This window comes from Pleurodeles waltl, chromosome 9 (genome assembly GCF_031143425.1).
Source record: "Pleurodeles waltl isolate 20211129_DDA chromosome 9, aPleWal1.hap1.20221129, whole genome shotgun sequence".
Lineage (NCBI taxonomy): Eukaryota > Metazoa > Chordata > Amphibia > Caudata > Salamandridae > Pleurodeles > Pleurodeles waltl.
In genome coordinates, this window is record NC_090448.1 from 957,829,775 (window position 1) to 957,856,606 (window position 26,832).

The following is a 26,832-nucleotide window of genomic DNA, read 5'->3' on the forward strand; positions in this document are numbered from 1 at the left end:
TCCAGTCATCAGACTGGATCTGGAAGATTCTTTGTGAGCAAAACACATGCGCGCCGGACGTTATCGTCGATGGGCTACATGGTCGTCTGCTCTGGAAATTGTGTAGTTTCTATGTAGGTGTCACCCAGGCATGCCAACGTCAGTCCTTTAATTTCTGGGCCAGAAGGCACATATCAGAGAGAGCACTACCCCTCAGTCATTTTTTTGTGAAACTTTATTGAGATTTCTTCCTTCTGGTGTGTTGAGATGTTGTCACGTAACAAGGGTTTCAATCCCCGCCAATCCCGTCATCGGATGATATCGGACGGATCCGCACCTCGTCTGCTTATGGTGTCTGGTGCGCGACCACAATCCATAGTTGTGCTCCAACTGCCAGGTCATGCATCCGAAGGCTTTGAGGGAGTGGTCCCTAAAACTGATGGCGACCGGAAACACGAATCGGCGCAGGTTGAGGTCCTGTTCGAGAGGAAGGTCCAGGGACAAGTCGCTGAGTACCAAGTTGTCATCGTCCCTCTCGAAGTCCCTAGGGCGATCGGCTCAGTTGAGACACAAGACGAGAAGCAAGAAGTCAATCAGTCTTCAACTTGTCAGCTGACACGACAAGGGAGCATTGCCATTTTAGACCTTGTACTTCGGAGCCTTCGCCTATGCTGCCTCGTCCCTACCCGAGTTTCCTGGGAGCCGGAGCAACCCCTGTCCAATTCAAAGAATTTTATGAGCCCATGCTTCTAATTTTTGGGTAGTCTGACCCTGCCAGTGTGCCGTCATGCCTTGTGAGGTCAGAAAGGGGGGGGGGGGGGTCCCATTGGGTTCTGTGCCGGCAGCTTAGGCGCAATGGGCTCCCAGGGATCCAGACTGACGCTGGTCATACCACCTTGACCTTCTCCAGCGCAGCTCCTGATTCTCCCGGCGCGTACTGACAGCACCATCCTTATTGTCATCCCTGATTCCGAGACAGAGCCGGATGGGCGTTCCCCAATGCCAACTCTGGCGCCGACAGGAACCTTGCCTCCTAGCTCAGATCCTGAGCCCTAGTCTGCAGGGCTAGGCCTTGGGGAAGGCTGAGAGAGGTTGCTGGAATCTTTAGAATTAACGGATCTACAAAGAGGAAACAGACTGGTTTGAGGACTTAGGGTCATATGTATGAACACATTTTCCCATAGACACAGAATGGGTAAAAACCTTTGATACATCTAGCCCTTAGTGTAGGAAATTACCCTCTTCCTGGCATGGTCACCCCCACCTTTTGTCTGTTGTCAGTATGCTTTGACTGTGTTCACTGGGATCCTGCTAACCAAGACCCCAGTGGCTGTGCTCTCTACCTTTTAAACCTGGTTGTTTGGACCACAAACGCCCCACATTTGGCATACTGGTGCCCCCTTATAAGTCCCTGGTATATGGTACCCAGGACATTGGGGACTCAGGACATTGGTGACCCAGCTGTTCCCCATGGGCTGCGGCATGTATTATGCCACCCATGGGAGCCCAGGTAAAATGGGCAACTCCGAACCTAGGCATGTTTGGTATCAAACATGTCAGAATCATGCCCCAGTATTGTTGCCAGTATTGGTTATATGATGCCATGCACTCTAGGGGCTCCTTAGAGGACCCCTAGCATTGCTCCTACCAACGTTCTGGGGTTTTCTGGGCAGCCTGCGCTGCCACTCCTCAGGCAGGTTTCTGCCATCCTGCTGCTTGACCAGCTCAAGATCAGGAAGGCAGAACAAAGGATTTCCTTTGGGATGGGGGGAGTAACACCCCTCACATTGCTTGGGAGGGGTAGCCTCCCCAAACTACTGGTATGCTTCGAAGGGCACATTTGGTGCCCTCCTTGTTTAAACCAGTTTGCAACAGTTCAGGGACCTCCAGTCCCTGCTCTGGCTCATAACTGGACAATGGAATGGGTAGTAACCACTTCCCTGTCCATCACCACCCAAGGGGTGGTGCCGAGAGCTCCTCCAGAAGGCCCCTTGCTTTTGCCATCTTGAATCCAAGATGGGCAGAGGACTCTGGGAGCATCTGAGTGGCCAGGTCAGGCAGGTGACATCACAGCCAACTCCTGAGATCCCCTTCCAGAGCTATTTAGAGTCTCCCTCTTGGGTGGAATCTCAGATTCTACATGCAAGACACCAGCAGGAATCCTCTGCAGCTTTTACTTCAACCTCTGGCCACTGGAACAGCAACTGGACTCCGCAGGAACCTACAGTCTGCAGCTACAGCAACAACTCTGCTCTGCAACATTGTTTCTTCGGCTCCTTCCAGCAACTGCAACATTTCCACAGCTGTGCGTCCTCTGAGGGCAGCAAGTCTTCAGCCTGCACAAGAAGCAAGAAGGAATCTCCCCTGGATTGAAGGAGTCACTTCCCTGCATCTGCAGGCACCAACTGCAACGACGACCAACTGCATGGCTCTCCATTCATCCTGAGCTGCGTGGATCATGCATCACGGGTGGTGGTCTGGAATGGTCCCCTTGGTCCACTCCGACAGCTGTCCAACTTTGGTGAAGGTAAGTCCTTGCCTTTCCACGCAGGACAGTTTCCAGATGCACCTCGTCTCTTGCAGCTCCCATGGCTTGTTGGTGTCTCCTCCAAGGGATCTTCAGTCTTCGTGTAGCCCCAGCCCCCAACACTCTTCCCTGCAACGCACAGCCCTCTGCATGCCTCTCCTGCGACGTGGGACATTTCCTCAGGTGTGTTGGGTAGGCCTTTCTGCAACTCCTGGGCTCCTTGTCTTTGGGTCTTCTGCGGGGGTGCCTCATCTTCTTCAGACCCTCTGCACTGCTGAGGGTTGCTTGAGACTCACCCCAGTGTGCTTAGATTGTTTTCACTGGGATGCTGCTAATTAAGGACACCAGTGATTGTGCTCTTTCCCTCTAAATTTGGTTGCCTAGGACCTTTGTGCACTCCACAATTGGCATACTAGTGCCCCCTTATAAGTCTATTGTATATGCTACTTAGGTACCCAGGGCACTGGGGCAACAGGGGTTCCCCATGGGCTGCAGCATGTATTGTGCCACCCATGAGAGCCCAGGAAAAATATATCTGCAGGCCTGCAATTGCAGCCTGCGTGAAAGAAGCATGCACCCGTTCACCACAGGTCACTGAACCAGGTCACTGTAAATCACCCCCTATGGTAGGCCCTCCTAGCCCAGAGGGCTGTGTGCAGGCCCATGTGTGTGAGGGCACCCTACATGAGCAGAGTTGCCTCTGCGAATTTCAGTTCCATTGCACTGGACTTCTTAAGTGTGGGGAAGCCATTTTACCTCTGTACTGAACACAGGTCAGTGCCTGTGTCCAGCTACATAATGGTAACTCCGAACCTGGGCATGTTTGGTATCAAACATGTCGGAATCATACCCCAATACTGTTGTCAATATTGGCAGTATGATTCCATGCACTCTGGAGGCTCCTTAGAGGACCCCCCCAAGTATTGCTCCTAACAGTCTTCTAGGGTTTTCCAGGCAGCCTGCGCTGCTGCCACACCTCAGTCTCGTCTCTGCTGCTCCAGCAACATGGGATTCCTCTTCAGGTGTGCTGGCTAAGCCTTACTGCGACTTACTGTGCCTGCTACCAGTGGATTGCCTGTGGGGTCTGCGACTGCTTCTGTTGGCTCTCCCGACTGCTGAGGGTCACCCTCGACTCCCCTCCAAGGGTTGAGTACCCTGGGCCTTGCTGGTCCTCTTGAGCCTTGCAACACTTATTTTGCTCCTCTCGAATTTGCCAAGGTTTTTGGTGGTTCTCTAGCATCACTGACTAGCTGCAACCCGACAACCGATGTGGGACACCATTAGCACTGCTCCAAGGACGCCTCCTCAGCTCATGGGCTCCCGAGCTGGTCCTCGTTCCCAGTCGACCTGGTTCTTCATCCACAGAAGAGTCTGTAGTAGCTCCTGCCCCCACTGGACACTCCATCGTGGACTAGACTCGGTCCCCATCTTTTCAGGTCCTCTTCTTTCAGAATCCACCATTGGTTTCTTCGAGACTGGTCCTGTTCTTGCACAATCCCTTTTCTAAGACCTCCTGTTAGTCCTTGGGAAGACCAGGTACTTATCTCTGTTCCTGGTCGCTCTGGGTTACTCGGGTACTCACCTGTTGGGGTTCCTAGTTCTTCCAGCTCTTCTCTAACAACTCCACTTCGCATTCCACTTTCTTAGTATATGATATGGCCCTCCCCTAGGGCCCTTACTATTTTCACTAAATATTGCCAATGCTTGTTGTTTCCGTGCTAATCTCTGATTTCTATTGTGTATAGAAATAGTGTGTACTTATCTCCAGTTGGGGGGACTGCCTATAAGTAATCTAATGTTGTGTTACTATAATAAAGTACCTTTATTTGTGTAACACTGTGTGGTTCTTTCATGTGTGACCATTTGCTGTGTGACTTTAGTGGTATTGCATAAGCTTTGCATGTCCCCTACATAAGTCTTGGCTGCTCATCTACAGCTATCTATAGAGTCCTGACTTCCTGGACACTGCCTACACTTCACTAATAGGGGTTGCCTGGACCTGGTATAAAGTGTAACACCATAGGTGTCCACCAGACCAGCTTCCTACACTTAGTTGAAGCCAGTGGACTGAACTCATCTCCAGATACTGGTATGCTTTCTCCCTCTACTGTGGCTTCAACGAAAGGAGGCACTTACACAGTAGTGGTGGGAAGAGCAGCTGAGTTTCTGGATCTTCGGATACCCTAGAGGCAGTCAGGACTAATATCTTGACAGGGGTGCTGCAACTGGGAGCATCCATCTCCAAACTCCTGCTCCTGTTCAAAGATGCCCTCACAAACATCTTTTTGGATACCTGATCCAAACCCTGAACCGGGGCTCCTGTGAATAGGACGATTGACTACTGCCATCTCCTGGCAGCCTGGACCCAAGTTTCCTGACACAGCACCCAACCTCTGAGAGCTTTATGGTCCAAGCCTCTACTTCCAATGGCACATTCTTGACTGCTCCCCCAGAAAGAGCATTCAAGAAGCTGGACTAATTTGTGAAGAAGATGTTTTCCTTGTCAGTCTGGCATTGTGTTCTGTGAACACTGCATGCCTTTTGGGCCTTTATTTTCGCACACTGCTAGACACGGTTGTGCAAGTGCTCCTACAGGTCCAGGAGGAAGCCCGGGCTGTACTCTCTCTGGCCAGTGCCGACAGGAGAGACGCAGCGAAGTTCACAATCAGTTGCGGACTGGACACGACTGACTTGCTAGAGTGGTTCCAACAACAGTGGCTCTTAGGCGCCACACCTGGCTGAGAACGTCTGGCTTTTTGGGAAATGTCGAAGCGTCCCATTGGACATGCCCTTCGATACACCCATCTCTTTGGAGTCCAGATGGATTAGGCGCTCAAAACCTCAAGGAATCTCGGGCTATAACCAGGTCCTTGGGCCTCACATTGGACCCTTGTCACCCCCAGTCTCCTTTAGTGTCTACAGAAGGGGCTTCCAACCACACCAATTTCAGTTCAATCACCATGCTGTTCATGCAGCCCAGCCTCTGCATGGCTAAGGGCGCAGGACCCTCAGACCTCATTGGCCAGGTGGGCAGCGTTCCAGTCAGTCCGCCCAATATCACCTGCAGCAGTCTCTAAACCATCCTAGTCTGCCTCTCTACCACCAAGGACATACAGTTGATGGCAGGTTTCGCCATCACATGCCCCTCTGGCAATCCATCACTTCAGAGAGGTGTGTTTTGCAGATCATCCGAAGGGGATACTCCCTCTCCTTTGTGACTAACCCCTCTGTGCCACCATCTTGCAACTAGACATCAGAGGATCGTCTGGTCTATGGTTGTTACTCCTGTTACTTTCTGGTCCCCAAAAAGGGCGAAGGTCTTCGTCCTGTTCTAGACCTACGAGCCCTCAATCTTTTCCTCAAAAAGGAGAAGTTCAAAATGCTTGTTTTGCCTGCCCTGGACCCAGGAGACAGGATGTTACAGTTGGACTTGCAGGACACTTATTTTCGCATTCCTATCCTGCCTGCTCACAGACTTTATTTGTGGTTCATGGCAGGCCACAAGCACTTTCAGTTTACTGTGCTCCCCTTTGGCCTTACCAGCACCTCTCTGTGTTCAAAAGGTGATAGCGGTGGTAGCAGCTTATCTTCGAAGATCAGGGGTATCAGTTTTCCCCTATCTCAATGACTGGCTGTTGAAAGCGGGCTCGCTCTAGGCTGTCGTCTCCCACCTCCAAACTACAGCGAACCTCCTGCATTTGCTGGGGTTCACTATAAACGTGCGAAAGTCACACCTGACTCTCTCAGATGCTCCCTTTCATCAGAGCTGTTCTGAACACGGTGCGGTTTTGGGCATACCACCCTTCCCAAGCATGAGTCCAGGATGTTTAGGCTATGATATAGATGCTTCACCCTCTACCATGGATTTCAGTGACAATGACTGTGAGACTGCTCAGCATTATGGCCTCCTGCATCCTACTGATGACACCTGCTAGATGCCATATCCATGCCATGGGGACCTGAAGTTCCAGTACGTACAGCACTAGGGGAATCTCCATCATCATCCGGATCTCAGAGGGAACTGTGAAAGACCATCAGTAGTTGTAAATGAACAGTGATTCTGCCATAGGCAGATCCCTTTCCCACCCAGCTCTGACAGTAGTGACAGATGAAGCACTTCTGGGATGGGGCGGCCATCTGGGAGAGATGATGAGAGGAATCTGGACTCCGACAGAAGCGGACTCCACATCAACATGCTGGAGCTCTGTGCAATCCGACTGGCATTAAGAGCCTTTCTTTCCTCCATCAAGGGAAAAATGGTGCAGGTGTTAACAGACAACACCTCTGCCATGTGGCACTGCAACAAGCAGAGTGTAGTGGGCTCATGGACCCTTTGTCAAGAGGCTCTTCACCTCTAGACATGGCTGGAACAGCAGGGTATATCCCTGGTGGTTTAACATCTGGTGGGCTCTCTGAACGCCGGAGTGGACAAACTCAGCTGAAAATGCCTAGTGGATCACAAATGGTGTCTCCATCCGGACGTTGTGCAAGGTCTCTTTCAGAAGTGAGGAGAGCCTTGGTTAGATCTGTTCTCCTCCACCAAGCACGTGCAATGTCAACAGTTTTGCGTGCTGGAGTTTCTAATGCGGCACTCATTTGGAGGCGCTTTTCGTCTCAAGTAGAATTCAGGCCTCCTGTACGCCTTTCTGCCCATACCACTTCTGCACAGAGTTCTCAAGTAGACCAGGAACGACCAGGCCTGAGAAATCCTTGTGTCTCCAGACTGAGCATGGAGAGTATGGTATCCAGAGCTGCTGAGCATGTCCATCGATCCACTAGTCTGACTGCCCTTTGGGAAGATCTTCTGTCGCAGCAGCAGGGGAGGCTTCTTCACCCGAACTTGTCCACTCTCCGCCTTCTTGTGTGGAGATTGAGAGGCGGCAGTTGACCGCTTTTGACCTTCCTCTCGAAGTCTGTTACTCAATCTTGGTGGGCCAGTAGTCCCTCTACCAAAACGGTATAGGCCTGTCGTTGAAAGAAATTTTTTGCATGGTCCACAGACAAGTATGTTGAGCCCCTTTCTGCCTCTCTTAAGGGCTCTTTATCTGCTACTTCTGCTTTTTTGTGATTGCCTTATCAACCCTCCTTGTTCAAGTCTTCAATTGGACATAGGTTCCTTAAAGGTCTTACTAATCTCTTTCCTCTATCCCCATTCATTATGCCTCCTTGGGATCTTAATTTCGTCCCTTCACAAATGTCTACTCATGACGATTGCATCTGTCTGCAGATTGAGTGAGCTCCAGTCCTTGTCATCTAAGCTCCCTCCTTCGCTAGCCTGATAAAGTGGTGCTTCACACTACAGCCTCCTTTCTGCCAAAAGTGGTCACACCTTATCATGTAGGCCAATCTATCACCTTGCCTAATATGTATGCACTCCCACATCTTTCTAAGGAAGAGGAAGGACTCCACCACCAAAGAGCTTTGACATTCTCCCTTGATCGTACAAGAGAGTTCTGAGTAGATGGCCAACTCTTCGTGGGGTATGTGGTTGCGAAGAAAGGTCTGGCTGTGTAGAAGCAGACCATCTCTAAATCGGCTGTACTCTGCACTCACTGGCCAAAAAGCAACCTACTGAGGGCTTGTGAGCTTATTCCACCAGAGCTAAAGCTGAGACCACTGCGTTAGCAACCTGGGTTCCAGTCCTGGACATCTGTCAGGCAGCAACATAAGCATCTCTGCACACGTTTACCAAACAGTACTGATACACAGTCAGGTCTGTAGAGATAGGCACTTTGCCTGTTTGGTCCTGCAGGACTTTCTTGTTTGAAATTGGTTTGCAGACCCTTTTCCTGGGATGATATTGCTTGGGTATCTATTCAGAGGTAAGGAATCCAAAGGTAGAAATCTCTGTCAGATGAACAAGTTAATTGCCTTTGGTAACACCTTATCTGGTAGAGACTATATCTAGCTGCAGATTCCTTACCTACCCACCCAAACACCCCCTTGCAAACAGATTTCTAGTGACATGGACTTCTTTCAGGGCTCTAGTTTGGCACACCAGTGGTCGTAAAAGGAAACTGGCGCCTGCACGCTTGGGTCGGGGCCTATATAGGAACCTCAGCGTAATTTCAGTTGTGGACGATGCCTACGACAGACTTGGAGATGATAGACACCACCTACCTTTATTGCTCACAAATGATCTTCCGGCTCCAGTCTGACACCTGGGGAGAGTTCAAAGGTAAATAATCAGCAGCTACATGTAGTCTCTACTAGATAAGGTGTTACTGAAGATAAGTAACTTGTTCTTCAGTTTGATCAAGATGCAGCGAAATACGTGATTTGTGCTGGCCACCCTTCTACTGATTATCAAGAGGTGATTGACACCAGCATTATGCAGCACTGCAATGTATGGAAGCATCCCACAGAGTTATCTGGAGATGCACAGCCCTCTCTCTTATATCCCTTCTGGTGAAAAAGCTGATTAGGCTCCCACAGATATTTAGGGACATTAGAGCCACTGTGCGATCCAGGAGTCACTTGACCCATACCAAGCAGTTCCCACTTTAGTTCAGAAAATACAGAGGCTACTCCAGGAGGCTGATGTATAGGCAAGAGCAGTCACCCCATTTCCAGCAGTCACCCCCATGCTTATGAGGATGGCGCTGTGGGTCTGGCGGCAACGCTGAGGCCAGCAGGTTAATGACTTCTTTCATCTTCCAGTGCGGCACCAGCCATCGTGCTGCCTTAGTTTGCTGTTAGCTGTGCACACACTTCCTGTGGCGGGCATATTTCAGCATTTCGTTTTGGGGTGGAAATTCAACAGATAACTTTTACAAAATGTTCAGCATGGATATGCCTTACTCTTTCTTTATGTTCTGTCAAATTTTCCACCCACATCCAGCCAATTCACAGTGGAGTACCGCTCCATATTCTTACAGAAGGTATTAGTGTTACTCTTTAAAGGTGCTATTAAAAGGGTTTCAGACTCAAAAAGAAGAGAAGTTTGTTACAAGAGAACACAAGAGAAGGCACACAAAATACACACTCAGTGGCACAGGGGCGGCCGGGTGCAGTGTGCAAAGTAGGTGTCGTGTTTTAGGTAGAAATCAATGGAGGGACCCGGAGGTTACTCTGGTGATGCTGGCAGGGCACAGGGGGGCTTCTCGGGCCATCTACTGACTGGATAACGTTGAGGGCTGCCTGCTGGTCACTCCTGCACTAGTAGTTGGTTTCTCTTAGGCATGAGGGCTGCGGGTGCAGTGCTTCTTCCAGGCGTCGGGTTCTTTGTTACCGGTCAGTCGCAGTCAAGGGGAGCCTCTGGATTCTCTCTGCAGACGTCGCCGTGTGGGTGCAGGGAGGTCGTCTCTGGGTGTCCACGTCGTGGGAGTCGCCTGGGTGTCCTCTCTGCAGTGTTGGTTTCTCTGGACACGAGCCAGGGGTGTTGGGTGCAGAGTGTTGGGGACTCACACTTCCGGAGTGAGGCTGGAGTCCCTTTAAAGATGGTTTCTTTTTTGTAGATTAGACAGAGCCGCTGTCCATGGTAGTTTCTTGTGGGCCATATGTACGCACACATTTTCCCATAGACACAGAATGGGCAAAACTGCTTGCTACATCTGGCCCTTGGTCCTTTGAGTCACAGGGCAGTCCTCTGAGTCAGCAGAGGTCGCTGGTCCCGCTGGTTGCGTCGCTGTGCGGGTTCTCAGAGTCTGGAGACAGGCTGGTAGGGATGGGGCGAAGTCAGTTGTCATCTCTGTCGTCTCTGCGGGTCTTTCAGGTCAGCAGGCCTTCTTGTTCAGGTCTTCAGGAAATCTGTTTTCCTGGGTTCAGGGTCACCCCTAAATACGCAGTTTAGGGGTGTGTTTAGGGCTGGAGGGCAGTAGCCAATGACTACTGTCCCTGAGGGTGGCTACACCCTCTTTGTGCCTTCTCCCTGTGGAGAGGGGGGCACCTCCCTAATCTTATTGGGGGAAATCCTCCAGAGCAAAATGGAGGATTTTCTAAGGCAGGGGTCACATCAGCTCAGGACACCTTAGGGCAGAGGTCTCCAAACTTTTTAATGCCGCGCCCCCCCAGTTGAAAAATAAACATCAGTGGGCTCCCCTCTGAATTTTTCACAATTATTTTATAAACATGGCAATGTTTAAATATGTCTAAACCTATTTAAACATTGCAGTTAAGTACTGTTACCTTTTAAAAAACTGCAATAACATGCTTCTGCCTAAAACAAAGGCCTGTAATCTGTATAATATTTATTTTGGCCAGAGTCTGGGGCCCCCCCTGGGATCACTTCAGGCCCCCCTAGGGGGGCCCGCCCCCCAGTTTGAAGACCTCTGCCTTAGGGGCTGTCCTGGCAAGAGGGTGACTCCTCCTTGTTTTTCTCATTATCTTCTCCACTAGCTGGAGTGCCCTGGGGCGCTGTAACACCAGGTTTGAGCCTTTGAGGCTTACCGCCAGGTGTTACAGTTCCTGCAGGGGGGTAGTGAAGCGCCTCCACCCAGTACATGCTTTGTTCCTTGTCCCAGAGTGCACAAAGGCACTCACCCCATGTGGCCAGAAACCCGTCTGGATGTGGCAGGCTGGCAGAAACTGGTCTCAATAAATCCCACACTGGCATCAGTGTGGATGTATTGTGCTGAGACGTTTGATACTGTACTTCCCAGTATTCAGTGTAGCCATTATGGAACTGTGGAGTTTGTTTTGACAAACTCCCAGACTATATACTCTTCATGGTTACCCTGCACTAACCATGTTCAAGGTTTGGCTTAGGCACTGTAGGGGCATAGTGCTCATGCACATATACCCTCACCTGTGGTATAGTGCACCCTGCCCTAGGGCTGTAAGGCCTGTTAGAGGGGTGACTTACGTATGCCACAGGCAGTGGGTTGTGGGCATGGCACCCTAAGGGAGAGCCATGTCGACTTAGTCTGTTTCTCCCCACTAGCATACACAAGCTGTGAGGCAGCTTGCATGGGCAGAGTGAGGGGTCCCCAGGGTGGCATAATACATGCTGCATCTCTTAGAGGCCTTCCCTGACCACAGGGCCCTTGGTGCCAGGGGTACCATTTACAAGGGACTTAACTGTGTGCCAGGGCTGTGCCAATTGTGGGAACAAAGGTACAGTTTTAGGGAAAGAACACTGGTGCAGGGGCCTGGTTAGCAGGGTCCCAGCACTCTTTCAATCTTAACTAGTGTCAACAAAAGGCAAAATTTTAGGGGGTACCCATGCCAACCGTGGCATTTTCCTACACCTATATTGGACCTTTGACTCATGAATACCTTCTTGCCGAAGGACAGGTTAAAAAAAATGCACATGCTGTCCAAGATCTTGGCTGCTCTGGACTTAGTTTACTGGATGATGTCTTTGAATCTGCAGGATTATTTGCATGTCTTTCCTTCAGTTATAGTCAGATAGACGTTACCTCTGGTTCATGTTCGCCCAGGAGCACTTTGTTTACAGTGCTTCTCTTCCGCCTCGCAAATGCCCCACAGATATTCATGAAAATGACAATTGTTGTGGCACACCTTCGGTGGTTGGAAGTTTAAAAGATTTTGCCTACCTTGACGACTGGCTGTGATGCAGGCGGGCTTTACACAGTCAGTTGTAGACCACCACAAGACAACAGCAAAGCTCTTGACAACACTGGAGGTTCACGATCAATGAGCCAAAGTTGTGCCTAACTTCTTCTCTGAGGCTGCCATTCATTGGAGCTATCCTGGATGTACTGTAGTTGAAAGTCTTTCCTATGCTGCATGATTTCAGGACATTTGCGTTAGGATCCCAGTGTGTCAGCCTTTGTCATGGATCTCAGTGAGGGCAGTTCTGGGGCTTATTGGCCTCTTTGCTTCCTGCATCTTCCTTGTTGACTGCATTGGAATCCGAAGTTCTAGCAGGCTCTGCTCTGAGGAAGTTAATCAGATGCCTTGGTCCTGTACCAGAAGACTCTGCGCCTCTGGACTTGGTTGGCTCATTGTTGCATTCCCCTAGTCGGGAACTCCCTTTCAGGAATCTGAAATGCTAGTGCAGACGAACTAAGCAGGAGGCTTCTGGCAGATCATGAAGGTCTGCTACAAACCGAGGTGGCTGTGGGCATCTTCTGATTTTGGGGAGAACGCTGGCTAAATATTTTTGCCACAATAAACGCTTGTAGTATCAAGAGTTTGCACCTTGACGTTTCTATAAATACACTCACTAGGAGATGGATTTCAGCTGGCCTCGGACACAGGACTTGTGTATGCCTTCCCACCCTAACCTCTTCTGTACCAAGTTCTGAAAAAGATCAGGAGCCAACCGGGCCCTAGTCATTCTAATGGCTTTGGATTGGTCCAACAGAGCGTGGTACCAGGAACATCTGGGCATGAGCATCTGTCCTTTTATTGCGTGCCCACTTCTGGTATATCTTCTGTTGCAGCAGCAGGGCAGAGTCCTTCACCCAAATCTGCACAGTCTACACCTCCATGCTTGCCATTTGAGTAGCACCAGCTGACTTCAATTGATCTGCTGCATGAGATAGTGGATGTCGTCCTCCCTGCCAGACACTCTTCCACAGTCATTTATGCCAGGCTCTGGGACAGATTTGTGGTCTGGTGTGGTATTTGCATGTTTGACCCTTTACAAGAAAGCTGTCAGATGTTCTTTAGTTCATTTTGTCTTTGGCCCGCCCAGGCTTTGCAGTGGCTACTGAAAAAGGTTGTCAGACCTTTCTACTTTTGCCAGACCAACCATGTATGTACACATCACATGTTACAATGAGGTTTAAAAATGGTTTGACATATTTCCTCCTGAATCGCTTGTAATCCTTCAGTGGTACCTTAATTTGTTAACATTTCTTAGGTCCACGTCCTCCGAGCCAATGCATAGTTGTTTATTTCTTCTCCCAGCTTTAAAGACCATCTTCCTTATTGCAGTTACATCAGCTTGTTACATAAGTGAATTCCAGGCACTTTAAGTGCAACCACTGTACCCTCCACCCCCATCCACCTGTGTTGACGACACATGCAGAAAACTTGCCGTTGTGACCCCTTTAGCATTGGTCAATCCATCACCCTTATTACGTTCTTTACTCTCCCTCAGCCATCAAAAGAGAAGAGGCTCCCCCATTTAGACCCCAGAAGGTCTCAAAGCGTTCACATTTATCGTACCAGTGAACCCCATCCGGATAATCAGCTATTTGTGGGGTTCTTCAGGGCACAGTAAAGGGAGGCTGTGCAGAAGTGGATCCTTTTGAGGTGGATTGTCCACTGCATCAAAGTGTACTATGCACTGGCCAGGAAATTGTCTCCAGAAGGTATGATAGCCCAAGCTACCGGGGCCAAGGCTACTTCCAAAACGTTGGCACATGGAGTTTATGCTCTTTAAATCTACAGGCTGCAACATGGACTTCAGTACACACATTCTCAAAGCACTGCTGCCTTGATAGCCAGTTCTGGTGAGAAATTTGTAGCCTGTTATGACATGCAAGATTTCTCCATTGACCCTCAGTGTTGAGGAGGTACTGCTTTGCTATCTATTCTAAAGTGAGGAATCTGCCTTTTGAAGTATCCATCAGAAGAGCAAGTAATGCTCTTTCTGGCGGATACTCTATCTAAACATGGATTCCTCACTGACCTACTCCCTGATTCTGTGGAGTGGCCTCTTTTTAACATCTAAAAAGACTCCAAGTTAAGAATCTGCACATTGGTACTAACAATTATTTATGCTCTGCATCTGAGGGCGCAGAAAGGGAGATGCAATAAACTAATGTCAGCATGTGAGGTGGCACTTATATGTGCCTCCACTCCGTCACTTTTGGGGTGATATGGAGCCGTCTTGGAGTACACTGGATCATTGCTAGAAAACCTTTCGAGATCCAGTCTGATGCACAAGGAGTATTCTGAGGTGAGAAATCTGTGGTTAGAGTATTAACTAGAAAGAGCATTCCTGAGGATAGGTGACTTAATTTTTCTGTCTCATTGATAATGTCCTTGCCAATAAAAAGGAAACCGTTGTTGACTGACAAACCATTGTTGATGAGTTGCCTTGTTAGCCACTATGCTATATGCAGAAAGATTACTCTTGTCAGCAAAGTTGTCATTGACAAAAAAAGACAGCATCTTCTAGGACACTTCTGATTGTGCCGAAGATTACACTTTTCACTGTTTAACTATATTTCCTATTGAAGACTAGCCAAGTGATATCCCTCATATTAAAGTTTCATCTGAGATCCTGAAGAGGCTGCTTCCAAGAAAGAGAAGGTGGACCGGGACAGACGGGAGGAACAGACTCAGGACATATGAGAAAGCTCAACATATGTGGAAATTTCTGTCCGTGTGTAGACATATAAGGGGGAGGTTGGTTAAATCCTCACAATACTACCACTCTTTATCAGTCACCAGTCATATTGCCAAGGCATCAGACTGTTCCTCCAAAGCTGCAGGATAGTGCAATTCTCAGTGGAATTCTAGACTATGTGAAGAGACTAATTGAGCATGTACACAGGGATTTCCTTCTCTGTGTCTCAGGCAGACCTGTCCCCCTAATTTTTGTGGGTTGCCCACCATCACTTGCCATTGGTGCACAATAGATTGCCAGTGGTTGAAACATCCCGCTTGCCCCTGCCTTTTAAAACCATTGACTGCTCTAAATTCTCTTTTGACTGCAGAAAATGAAAGCTGGATAGGCGAGGGCAAAATAATTTCAGTAGGTGAACACCTAAAAGAAAGTCTTAGACAAGGTTGTGTACCTTAGAACGTAGTGCTGCAGATGGAGGACAAATTCTGTACTGTTCAAAGGCTATAGTATAGGACAGTTACCATCCTCTGATTGTCAATAATCTGCAGCTTTGTGAGGTCATTAAACACTTTTTTTTTTTTTTATAGTGCAAAGATCCTGGTAGGACTGTTTCTTCTTCCTATCTTTAGATATTGTATTTGGAGAACTTTAAATCTGAACTCCTTTGCCCTACTTCACATGTATAATTATGGTTGCCATCAAAGATGCTGCTCTAGGAGATTTGGTTAACAAGAAAGTGGAAAACTCCTGTAAGAAGCCACATACTGCGTCTGTTGGCACTTATAGCGGAGACCTATGCTTAATGTATGTTTTTGTTTTCGCCACAGGGTTTCCAGCCCCCTGGACAGCATGGTGTGTCCGGCGACATACTGGACATTATTTAAAAAAAAAAAAAAAAACAGATACAGTCCTGTTCCAGTGTTGCTTTTGATTGTGTTAAGGGTATGTTGAGCTCTTCTGTGACATCCCATAGATCATTCTGATTTTATTAGTTCCAGATGACCATGCTTCTGAGCAAAACGTCTTCATAGCAGGAGCTACTTAGGGCATGAAATTTGCTTCAAGAGGAGCTGGACGTTCTGCAAGATCGGAAGACCAGTAGAGCAAGTCCAGAAGGATGTGCGGGCTTTCTCTGGGACCCAGAGGTCAAACTTGTCTAATCCTATGTTCTTCCTGGGTGCAATTCTGAAAAGGACAGAGACTCCTTTCAGACTTGACCATATATAATTCAAGAACATATAAACAGATATCCTAGCCAGATTCATGTCTTTTATCCTAGGCAGATTCACGTAATTGAATAGAAGTACATGATGGAGAAGTTCTGAAAGGAGGAGGAGAGTAGCCTACAACAGATCATCTACTAAGATTTATCATCTACTGCCCACCCAGAAAAGGGAGCCATTTAAACCAGTTGCAAATATTTTGAGAGTAGCACAAACTACAGGTGGAGCACGCATTTTGTCTCATCCTCAAATGGCATTGACAGCTTTCCCAAACATCATTAAAAGAAGTGTGTGTGGCATTCTAGGCTTGATGGGTCTGTGTGACTGATGGCAGATGATAATGTTGCAGTCACCTTTTCATAGTAAGATTCAGAGAGCATCCAGCAGAGGAAGAGAGAGAGATCAAATGAGATTGAAATTCTGGATGGTAGAGAGTAGGGGCTGTATAGCATAGGCGGTTCAGCAATGAGACAGAAGATGCTGGAATAGACCAGCGGAGCGAAAAGGAATTCTGGGAGTGCTGTTTTGATAGGGCATCAAGTGAAATGAGGCCAAATCTGAATGTGAGTGAAGTTAAGCCAAAACGGAATATTACATCTGATAGAGACTTAAAGCTGCAGATTCCTTACCTTTGAATTCCCTGGCATGAGCTTCTAATCTGGACTTTTTTGCTGAGCAATACCCGGCACGCACTGTCAGGTGGTGTAGTTAGGATCCGCGTGCGTCATTCGGCTCTGCGTGGTGTCAGTGTCGTTGGAGCCGTCTGTGATGTCACGGTTGTCTATAAAGGCACCACCCCGGAGCACTATGTCAGTTCTTTTCCTTCTGTGCAAGTTAAGCGCAGATCCAGGACTGAGCTACCCTGTGCCTTTTTTGGCAGGCCTTTTTCAACCTTTCGTCAAAGATTTTTCTTCTGTGTAAGAATGCCATCAAGTAAGATGGGGTTCAAGCCGTGTGGCGCCTGCCATCGCACCATGTTGGTGACGGACTCCACCAAGTATGTCTCTGGTGCCTTGACACAGACCACGACGCAAAGTCGTGCTCAGACTGCCGGGCCCCGAAAGCTTTGAGAGAGCGGTCTCTGAAGCTCATGGCGGCCCAGCATTCAATGTCTGTAGGCGCAACTCCTAGGAGGTCACGGTCTGCTTGAGCAGGAGGTCGCAGAACTGCTCCAGGAGCCCCAAATCCTCCTCTTCTCATTCGAGGTCCTCTGGGCACTTGGGGAAGAGGCCAAAAAGAAGTCCAACCGGACTTCGGGAATGTCGACATTCCGAACACATTTCCACAGAGCCAATGCCAGGGCTTCCTATCACCCCACCCCCCACCCAATTCAGAACCACCCCCGCTCAAATTAAAGATTTTTATGGAGGCATGCGCCTCATATCTGAGCAGGCTGCCCCGCATGTGGGTCTTTGGATCCCGAGGGGTCAGCAGGGGCTCAATCGGGTTCAACGCCAGCGGCTTCAGCCTCGGGCTGTTGGGGACCCCAGGATCCAATACTGGCGCCGGTCCCGATGTCACACACCTGCCACTGCTGGTGCCCACTGGTGGTGTAAGCCCCATCCTCATGCCAGATCCGGAGCCGGAATGACGCCGTAAGACGCCGATTCCAACTTTGGTGCCGACATGGCCCAAATCAGTGCCTGAAGCTTATTTTGAACAGCCAGGCACAGGTGAGGAATGGGAGGGGTCTGAGGACCTTTTAGAGTAAGGATTGGAGCAGTACTGGTATGAGGATCTAGGGAAGCCAGTGGACTGGATACTTCTCCAGATGCTGGTATACTCTCACCACCTTTTGTGGCTAAGGAGGAGGGAGCATCGTATGCCATGGTGGTGCGTAGAGCACTTGAGGTCTTTGACCTAGAGTTGCCTATGGTGCCGGTCAGGTCTAACATCCTGACAGAGGTGCTTCAGCCGGGGGTTGCTACATCGGAGCCGATGTTACCCTTCAATGAAGCCCTTACTGATGTCCTGGTGGGAACGTCGTCCAAACCCAATACAGGGGCTCCTGTAAATAAGCCAATTGGCTGCCGCCATTGACCAGCTCCTTCTGACCATAGTTTCCTCACCTAACTCCCCACCTCAGAGAGCTTTGTGGTCCAAGTCTCCACTTCCCGTAGTGCCTTCTCTTCCACTCCCCCGGATAGGGAATACAAGAGGCTGGACCAACTTGGGAAGAAGATGTTTTCTTCCTCCAGCCTGGCATTGAGGTCCGAAAACGCCTCATGCCTACTGGGCAGTTTTTCCCCACACTTTATGAGATACGGTGGCACAGGTGCTCCCCCAGGTCCCGTGGGGTGTATGGGACACTCAATCTGTCAAGGGTGGGAGAGATGCAGCCAAGTTTACGATTTTGTGTGGTTTGGACATAACTGACTCACTGGGCAGGGTGGTTTCATCGACAGTGGCCCTTTGTCGTCGCGCCTGGCTTCGTATGACTGGCTTTTCTGGGGATGTCCAAGCAAACCTGATAAACATGCCCTTCAATGGCTCACGCTTTTATGGAGAAAAGGCAGACTTGGCACTTGAGAGGTTCAAGGACTTTTGAGCTACGGCCAGATCCTTGGGCCTCTCAGCACCTGCTCGCCAGCAGTCTGACTTTCGCCCCTTTCGAGGCTTTGGAAGGGGCTGGGTACCACCCCATCCTCAAGTCACCCACCATTCTGCATCACAGCATCTAGTGCAAGGACGAGGTTGTGGTACCTTCAGACTCCGAGGATCTAGCCAGAGTTTGGCCACTGCCCAGCCCACCTCTTCCACAGCGCCCAAGCCCTTCTTGCATTGTTCTCCAAAACCATGTTCGTCCAGTTGAAAGGAGGATTCAATTTCATCTCCCTCACTGGCGGTCCATAACATGGACAAATGGGTCTTGCAGATCACACAGAAGGGCTACTCCCTCCCCTTCCAGCCTTTCACTCCCTCCCTCTATCTCATCATTGAAAGAACTGCTGTTGAAGGATCAATTAATCTTGCTCCGTGAGGAAGTTACAGCTCTCTTGGCCTAAGGAACCATTGAAAGGGTCCCGGTGTCAGAAGTAGGCTGTGGTTGTTATTCCTGCTATTCTCTAATTCCAAAAAATAACAAGGGTTTTCGCACTATCTTGAATTTAAGGGACATAAATCTCTTCCTCAAAAAGGAGAAATTCAGGATGCTCACTTTTGCCCAGGTCTTGTCTGCCCTAAACAAAGGAGATTGAACGGTAGCGTTGGACTTCCAGGATGCGTATTTTGATATCCCCACCTTGCCCGCCCATAGGCGTTACTGGCGGTTCAAGGTGGGCCACGAGCACTTTCAGTTTACCGTGCTCTTCTTTGGTCTCACCAGTTCCCCTTCGGGTGTTCACCAAGTTGATGGCGGTGGTAGCAGCTCATCTGTGCAGGTTAGGGATTTCAGTCTTCCCCTACCTTGCCCACTGGCTGTTTGATGCTCCTATGCCCCAGGCTCTCATCACCCACCTTAAGACTACAGCAGAGCTCCTGCATTCGTTGGAGTTCACTATAAACATGCCGAAGTCACACCTGACTCCCTCTCAGAAGCTCCATTTCATCAGGGCTGTTCTGGACACTGCAGTTACGGGTTTATCCTTCCGAGCAGCGAGTCCAGGATATTCAGGTTATGATTCCGATGTTTCGGCCTTTATCCTGGATTTCATTGAGATGGACTCTGAGGCTGTTGGGACTCATGGCTTCCTGCATCCTGTAAGTCAAACATGCCAGATGGCATGTGAGGGCTCTGCAATGGGACCTGAAGGTCCAGTTGGCGCAACATCAGGAACATTTTCCAGACATGGATCAGATCTCGGAGGGAACTGCAGAAGACCTGCAGTGGTCGTTAGTGAATTGCGATTGGGTCAGAGGCAGACTCCTCTCCTTTCCCCAGCCAGATCTCACAGTAGTGACAGATGCGTCACTTCTGGGATGGGGTGGCTATCTGGGAGAGGCGGAGATCAGAGGTCTCCAGCGTAATTCGGACTCCATATCTACTTACTGGAGCTCCGGTCATTCCGACTAGCATTGAAAGCATTTCTTCCTGTTGTGAAAGGGAAGATAGTGCAGGTCTTCACGGACAGCACCACCGCAATGTGGTACTGTAACAGGTAGGGCGATGTGGGGTTGTGGACCCTTTGTCAAGAGGCTCTGCGTCTCTGGACATGGCTGGAACAGCAGGGCATAACCCTGGTGGTTCAACACCTGGCAGGTTCTCTGAACGCCAGTTAGGACGAACTCTGCTGTCGATGCCTAGAGGATCACGAATGGTATTTCCATCTGGAGGTGGTGCAAGGACTCTTTTAGCAGCGGGAGAGCCTTGGATAGATCTGTACGCCTCTGCAGAGAACGTGCAATGTCAGCAGTATTGCGCGTTGGAGTTTCCAAGGCGACAATCGCTCGGTGACGCATTTCCGCACGATTGGAAGTCAGGCCACCTTTACGCTTTTCCGCCCATACAACTTCTGCCCAGAGTTCTCAAGATCAAGAACGACCAAGCCCAAGTCATCTTAGTGGCTCCGGATTGGGCACGTAGAGCAGATATCCCGAGCTTCTCAAAATGAGCATCAATCCTCCGATCAGGCTGCCCCTGAAGAGGATCTTCGGTCGCAGCAGCCGGGGAGGGTTCTCCACTCGAACCTGTTAACTCTGCGCCTTCATTCGTGGAGATCGAGCTGCGACAGTTGATGGATTTTGACCTTCGTCCCGAAGTTTGTAAAGTTATTTTGGCAGCCAGGCATCCCTCCACTAAAACAGTATATGCCTGCCGTTGGAAATGCTTTGTATATTGTATATTATTCTACAGAAAGGTCTATTGATCCTCTTTCTGCTTCTTTTTCAGATAACCTTCTCTTCATACTTTCCCTTGCCCAGCAGGGTTCCTTCTTGGGGACTCTCAAGGGCTATCTTTCTGCTTTATTGGCATTTCTTTGGCTGCCTAATCAACCTTCTCTGTTTAAGTCCCCCATTGTACATAGATTCCTCAAAGGGCTTGTACGTTTCTTTCCCCCTACGCCCTTTGTAATGCCCCAATGGGACTTAAATCTGGTCCGCACGTTTCTGATGTGTGCTCCTTTCAAGCCTTTGCACAACTGTCCTCTCCAGCTCACCACCAAGGCAACCTTCTTAGTGGGGATAACATCTGCCGGGAGGGTGAGTGAGTTGCAGGCTCTGTTATCAAAGCCACTGTATCTTTCTATCTATCCTGACAAGGTGGTACTCGGAACTTGTGCCTCTTACCTCCCCAAGGTGGTGACCCCATTTAAACTGGGTCAGAACATCACCCTGCCCACCTTCTTTGCTCCACCGCATCCCTCTAAGAAGAGGAGCGACTCCACTGACTGGACCGAAATAGAGCGTTGTCGTTCTACCTTGACCGCACAAAAGCGTTCCGGGTGGGTGACCTACTCTTTGTGGGGTATGTTGGAGCAAAGAAGGGTCGGCAGTGCAGATGCAAACCATTTTGCGCTGGGTTGTTCTCTGCATCAAGATATGCTACGCATTGGCCAGGAAGCAGCCTCCTGAGGGTTAATTCTGCCAGAGACAAAACTGCTACCACTGCGTTGCTCGGGGCGTTCCTGTCCTGGGCATTTGTCAGGTGGCAACGTGGGCATCTTTGCACACGTTTGCAAAGCATTTTTGCCTTGACAATCAGGTACGGAGAGATGGGCACTTTGCCCGTTCAGACGAACAAGTTACTTACCTTCGGTAACAAATTATCTGGTAGAGACTCTGTCTAGCTGCAGATTCCTTACACCCACCCTTGCCTTCCCGCTCTGCAGATATGTCTAGTATGGTTGGGGTTTATCCCTTTCCAGGGCTCTAGTTTTGCACAGACAAAATGTTGGTTCTATCCATGACTCTGCGCTTCTGGCGTGGAAGTTTTTTGGATAAAAGAACTGACGTACGTGCGCCAGGTTGGTGCCCTTATAGGTGACCATGATGTCACATGCTGCTCCAAAGACCCTGACGAAGTCCTGCAGAGCTGGACGACACGCACTTATCCGTGCGACGATGCCCGACAGCGCATGCAGGTTATTGCTCAGCAAAATATTCCGGATTCGAAGCTGACTCCAGAGAATTCAAAGGTAAGAAATCTGCAGCTAGGTAGTCTCTACCAGATAACGCGTTACCGAAGGTATGTAACTTGTTCATTTAGACGATCAAGAAAATGCTTTATAGTATATAGGCCACATTTAAAGGGAAACCTATTCTAAGCAAATTATGTCTAGATGGCTAGTGGCTTGCATAGCATGGTGTTATCAATCCATTTTCCCATGTTAGCTGTGGGCTCAAATTTCAGCAGACAAGGATACTGCTGTAGCACTCTGTGTATGTACCGTCTTGTAAGCCTTATAGACTGCAACTTGAGATTAAGGACAGTTTTCAACATCATGAGGTCCAATCAAATGGATACCTTAATGATGATGTGATCCTAATTGGGTTTGCTAATCTATACAAGATGCCTACAATGAAGTACTAATACCAAAGGTATGTAACATTGTTTTCATTGGTTTATTAAACATAATCCTATCCTGGCACAATTTCCTTTTGTATATTCTGTTTACAGTTGTTCTTGAAAACCCTCTTCATAATTTAAACAACATGCAAGCACTTGGAAAATTGAACAGTTTGATCCAAGGTCAAAGTAAATGGTTAACTGCATTACCAATCAAGTATTATTGGTAATTGTGGCACGTTATTTTATCGCGAAAGGATACAGGTTGAAATATAGAGCATATATACAGTAATCACATACAATCTTGAGCTCTTGAAAGGTTATCTAGTCAGTTATTTTGTTTTGCTTTTATAGTTTTTACGTTTTCTTTGCAGGTAGTGATGGCACTTCTGAAATACTGGCCAAAGACGCACAGTCCAAAAGAAGTAATGTTTTTAAATGAATTAGAAGAGATTTTAGATGTTATTGAACCATCCGAATTTGTAAAAGTTATGGAACCTCTTTTTAGGCAGTTAGCCAAATGTGTCTCCAGTCCACATTTCCAGGTGAGAGTTTTAGAGCTTACAAAAGAATATTGCATTTGTTGATAAACATTTTTCATCTAACTTTTTTTGATGCATCGGTTTCATTTCATGTATGTTGAAATCACTTAACGTGAAACCTTTTTTCCCCCACAAGTAGCACTCTTTCGTGTGTTGTTGTTTGTTTAAATACATGAATTGGTTTCAGTCTTAATTTTGTTATATACATTTATCTATTGGTATATTTACAAATGCTAGCATTTTGTGTCTTTTCAAAAAAATATTGCTATAATCCAGTCAAATGCTTCTGTTATAAACTAATAGCATCAGTTTATTTCACTTACAAAATGGTGATAATTAAATCATGCTATGGAACGATTAAAGTGCTCTTGTGGAAGTGCACAGTGTGATCCCACACAGAGGTGAGTGAAACTTGGCATTTCTGATGGATACAACTACCTGTGGATTCCTCACCTTATGAATTCGATCCTTGCGCCAGCATCCAACGGAAAGTCTTCTTCCTAGCTGTCTACGTCGACGAGGACGTCATAATGGCATGCTTTTTGTTCTATTGCAAGAGTTCTAGCGTTCTAAGAGTTACAAAGTGCCATGGTCAGTGTAGGTAAAAGAGTCCATAAATTTTAGATGTAATAAAATGATTGTCTAGTATACTCTCTGTACACTGACCAGTAAGAGGGAAGTGAACCTTTGATGCTCGCTTGCGTTGTGATTATATGACTGAGATCTCAAACAAGGATATATGCATCCTAGATGTGAAGTTTTAATCTGCTTGTGAATCTCTGAATCCAGGACCCGTAAAACAAAAACTCACAGCCTGCATCATGGAAAGCATTTCGTGTTAAGTGCCATATTCATGGTTGTGATATGCTGCTACTCTGTGGCACTTAGTGGATCATACATTGCCCTTTACACCATTGCTTTTTTCTCACAACTACCTGTGGATTCCTCCACAGCCGAACAATGCGGCTCCATTCATGCCCTTTTGCCCTACGGAAACTGTCGGATCGGCGCCAAGGGTATCCCCTAGTGGGAGTTCACCACTTGTGACTGTGGATCCATCTTCGTGTCAGCCGACTTCATCACCGCGCCATCCAATGTCGATGATGTCTCCTTCCAGACTGGCTCCATCGCCTTCCTGCCAACCGACTCCACGGAGGTCTTCGTTGGACTCCGTGTCGGCGCCGGGTGAGACTAGGAGTCATCCATCTCTTCCTGGGCCTTTCCGAGGTTCAAAGTCATCGGCGTCAATGGACTCTTTATCGATGCCGGCCCTAGAGACACATCTTCGATCTCATAGGAAGACATTAAGACTTTTGGAGGAGGAGGAATATAGACAGCTGGAGGAAGGAGAGATTGAGCCTTCGGATGAGTTCCAGGGTCTAGCCACTGCAAGTGGTCTGGATACTTCCCCAGAGTGGGACATTGCGTCTCTGGGGGAGTTTACAGAAGAGGCTGCTTCCTTTCATACAGTGGTGAGGAAGGCAGCAGAGTTTCTGGACTTGCCTTTGTCTGTGGCGGAGGTGAAAACTAACTTGCTCACAGAAGTACTGCATCCCTCTTCGTCCAGTGCTGACCCTTTCAATGAGGCTTTAACTGAGCCTATATTGGACTTGTGGAAGAAGCCAGTGACTACTCCTGCAGTGAACAGGGCAGTGGCCAGGAGACATAGGGGCGCACCAGGGGATCCGTTTTGTCTGTCACGACATCCAACGGAAAGCTTAGTAGTCCAGGCGTCTTGCTCCGCGAAGTCTGCTCCTGGAACATTCCCTGGAGTCCAAGAGGATGGAGCAGTCTTAGAAGAAGATCTTTTCATCATGCAGTATGGCACTTAAGGCTACTAATTCTACCTGTGTGCTGGGTAGATACGTCCACGCCCTTATGGACTCCGCTAAAGAGATGGCCAAGGATCTGCCACAGGAGATGCAAAGGTCGTTTGGATCCCTTTTTATGGATGCGCAGGCGGCTGCACAACAAATTACACAATCTGGCCTGGACACTTCGGATTCGATAGCCAGGGCCATGGGAACATCTGTGGCTACTAGGAGGCATGCCTGGTTAAGGTCCTCTGGCTTTTCTTCAGATGTTCAATCCACCTTAATGGATCTACCATTTGATGGGGAAAAGCTGTTTGGGGACAAGGCAGACTCTGCCCTTGAACGGTTTAAGGACTGTCAGGCGACAGCTAAGTCCTTAGGCTTACAGACCTCTGCTACAACATCTTTATAGACCTTTTTGCAGGTTTCGGGGGTTCACTCGTGGCTCTGCCTTTCGGAGGTCGCAGTCCTTTGCCCAGCAGCCTGCCAATCCGCCCTATCTTGCCTTTAGAGGGCGGGGTAGGGGTAGAGCTAGAGGGCCAGCCCAGCAGATGTCATCTTCATCCTCCTCCTCTGGTGGACAACAGCAGAAGCAGCCCTAGTTTTCCCCACTTTATCATCCATACTTCTCCTGTAGGGGGAAGATTGAGTCTTTTTCTACAGAAGTGGAAGTCGATTACAACAGACTCGTGGGTGCTAAGAATTGTGGAAAAAGGTTATGCTCTCCCCTTTCAGGAGTTCCCTCCTCTCTTTCCCCCCGTCCCTCCTTTTGTTCAGAAGACCATCTTCTGTTACAACAGGAGGTTATAACCATGTTGGCAAAGGGCGCTATAGAGTTGGTGCCGTTGCAGGAAAGGGGTCAGGGGTGTTATTGAAGATATTTCCTGATTCCCAAAGTGGACGGTCGTCTAAGACCGATTCTAGACTTGAGGATTTTGAATTTGTTCCTCAAGCAGGAAAAATTCAAAATGCTGACCCTAGGGCAGGTTCTATTGGCGTTGAACAAAGGAGACTGGATGGTGTCTGTCGACTTGCAGGATGCGTACTTTCATGTTCCGATAATCAAGTCACACAGGAAGTATCTCCGGTTTGTGGTCGGAACCCAACATTACCAGTTTGCGGTCCTTCAGTTTGGACTTACTTCAGCACCTCGGGTTTTTACGAAGGTGATGGCGGTTGTTGCAGCACATCTCAGAAAGAGGGAAGTAGTGTTTTTTCCCTACCTGGGCGATTGGTTGATCAAAGCCAAGTCTCCAGAGCTTGTGTTGTCTCATCTGCGAATGACAACCCAATTGTTGTTCGATCTGGGTTTTTCTGTAAATGTGCCCAAATCTCACCTGGAGCCCTCTCAACGCCTCCTGTTCATGGGGGCAGTACTGGACACAGGTAGCTATTGTATCCACCAGAAAAAGCGTAACCGAAGGTAAGTAACTTGTTCTTCGGCACCAGAGGAGGGGACTTCAATTGTGCTAATGCTGATAAGGAAACCCGTATCGTGGATGTGCTGCTGGTCTGACAAAGACAAGCCCTTCTATATCCATTCTGCATACCGCGCCAGCCATGCTGCCAGTTTTGTCCCAGGACAGCATAGCTCCATTGTTGACTCAGGAAATGAAGTGAAGGCTTTGGGTGAGAAGCCATTTTGCAATACAAATTTGAATCCTGGCAAAGTGTTGGTGTGAGAGGACAGTTCTGACTATTTGGTCAATCGGGGTTTTTTTTGCTTTTGCTTGTTTTTTTACCTTTTATTGTGAGGGAGCGTGATAGTTGGGGACTCATCCACTGTAAACACATGGTAAAATGGACTGCGGGTATTTACCGACAGTGCTGCCTTGCTAAGGAAAGGCTGTTGTGACGCAGCCAGAGTAGGAGGCCCAGGGCTGGTTACATGTGAACACGCAGGTGCACCTGTGAGGGCTGTGCTGGGAGGATTTTCTGGCATGTGCAGCCCAAGAACTGAACATGGGTAGCCTGGCTCAGAAGGAACTGTGCAGAGTGGTTGGTGACCTGGAGTAGGCCTCATGTACACATGTAGGGGATGGTCACTGTGCTTAGTGTCTTTTCACTGTAGGATCACTCCTTTAAATGTCAATG

The 26,832-nt window shown here is 48.6% G+C and overlaps 1 protein-coding gene across 3 annotated transcripts in view; it reads left to right on the forward strand.

Annotated features, from left to right (window-relative positions):
* PPP2R5C (protein phosphatase 2 regulatory subunit B'gamma) overlaps positions 1-26,832 on the forward strand; it is a 1,141,542-nt gene that overhangs the window by 824,534 nt on the left and 290,176 nt on the right. For all 3 annotated transcript variants that reach the window (XM_069208343.1, XM_069208345.1, XM_069208344.1), the window contains one exon: positions 22,757-22,927. In XM_069208343.1, coding sequence (XP_069064444.1) covers positions 22,757-22,927 — 171 coding nt within the window. The remainder of the gene's footprint in view (positions 1-22,756; positions 22,928-26,832) is intronic.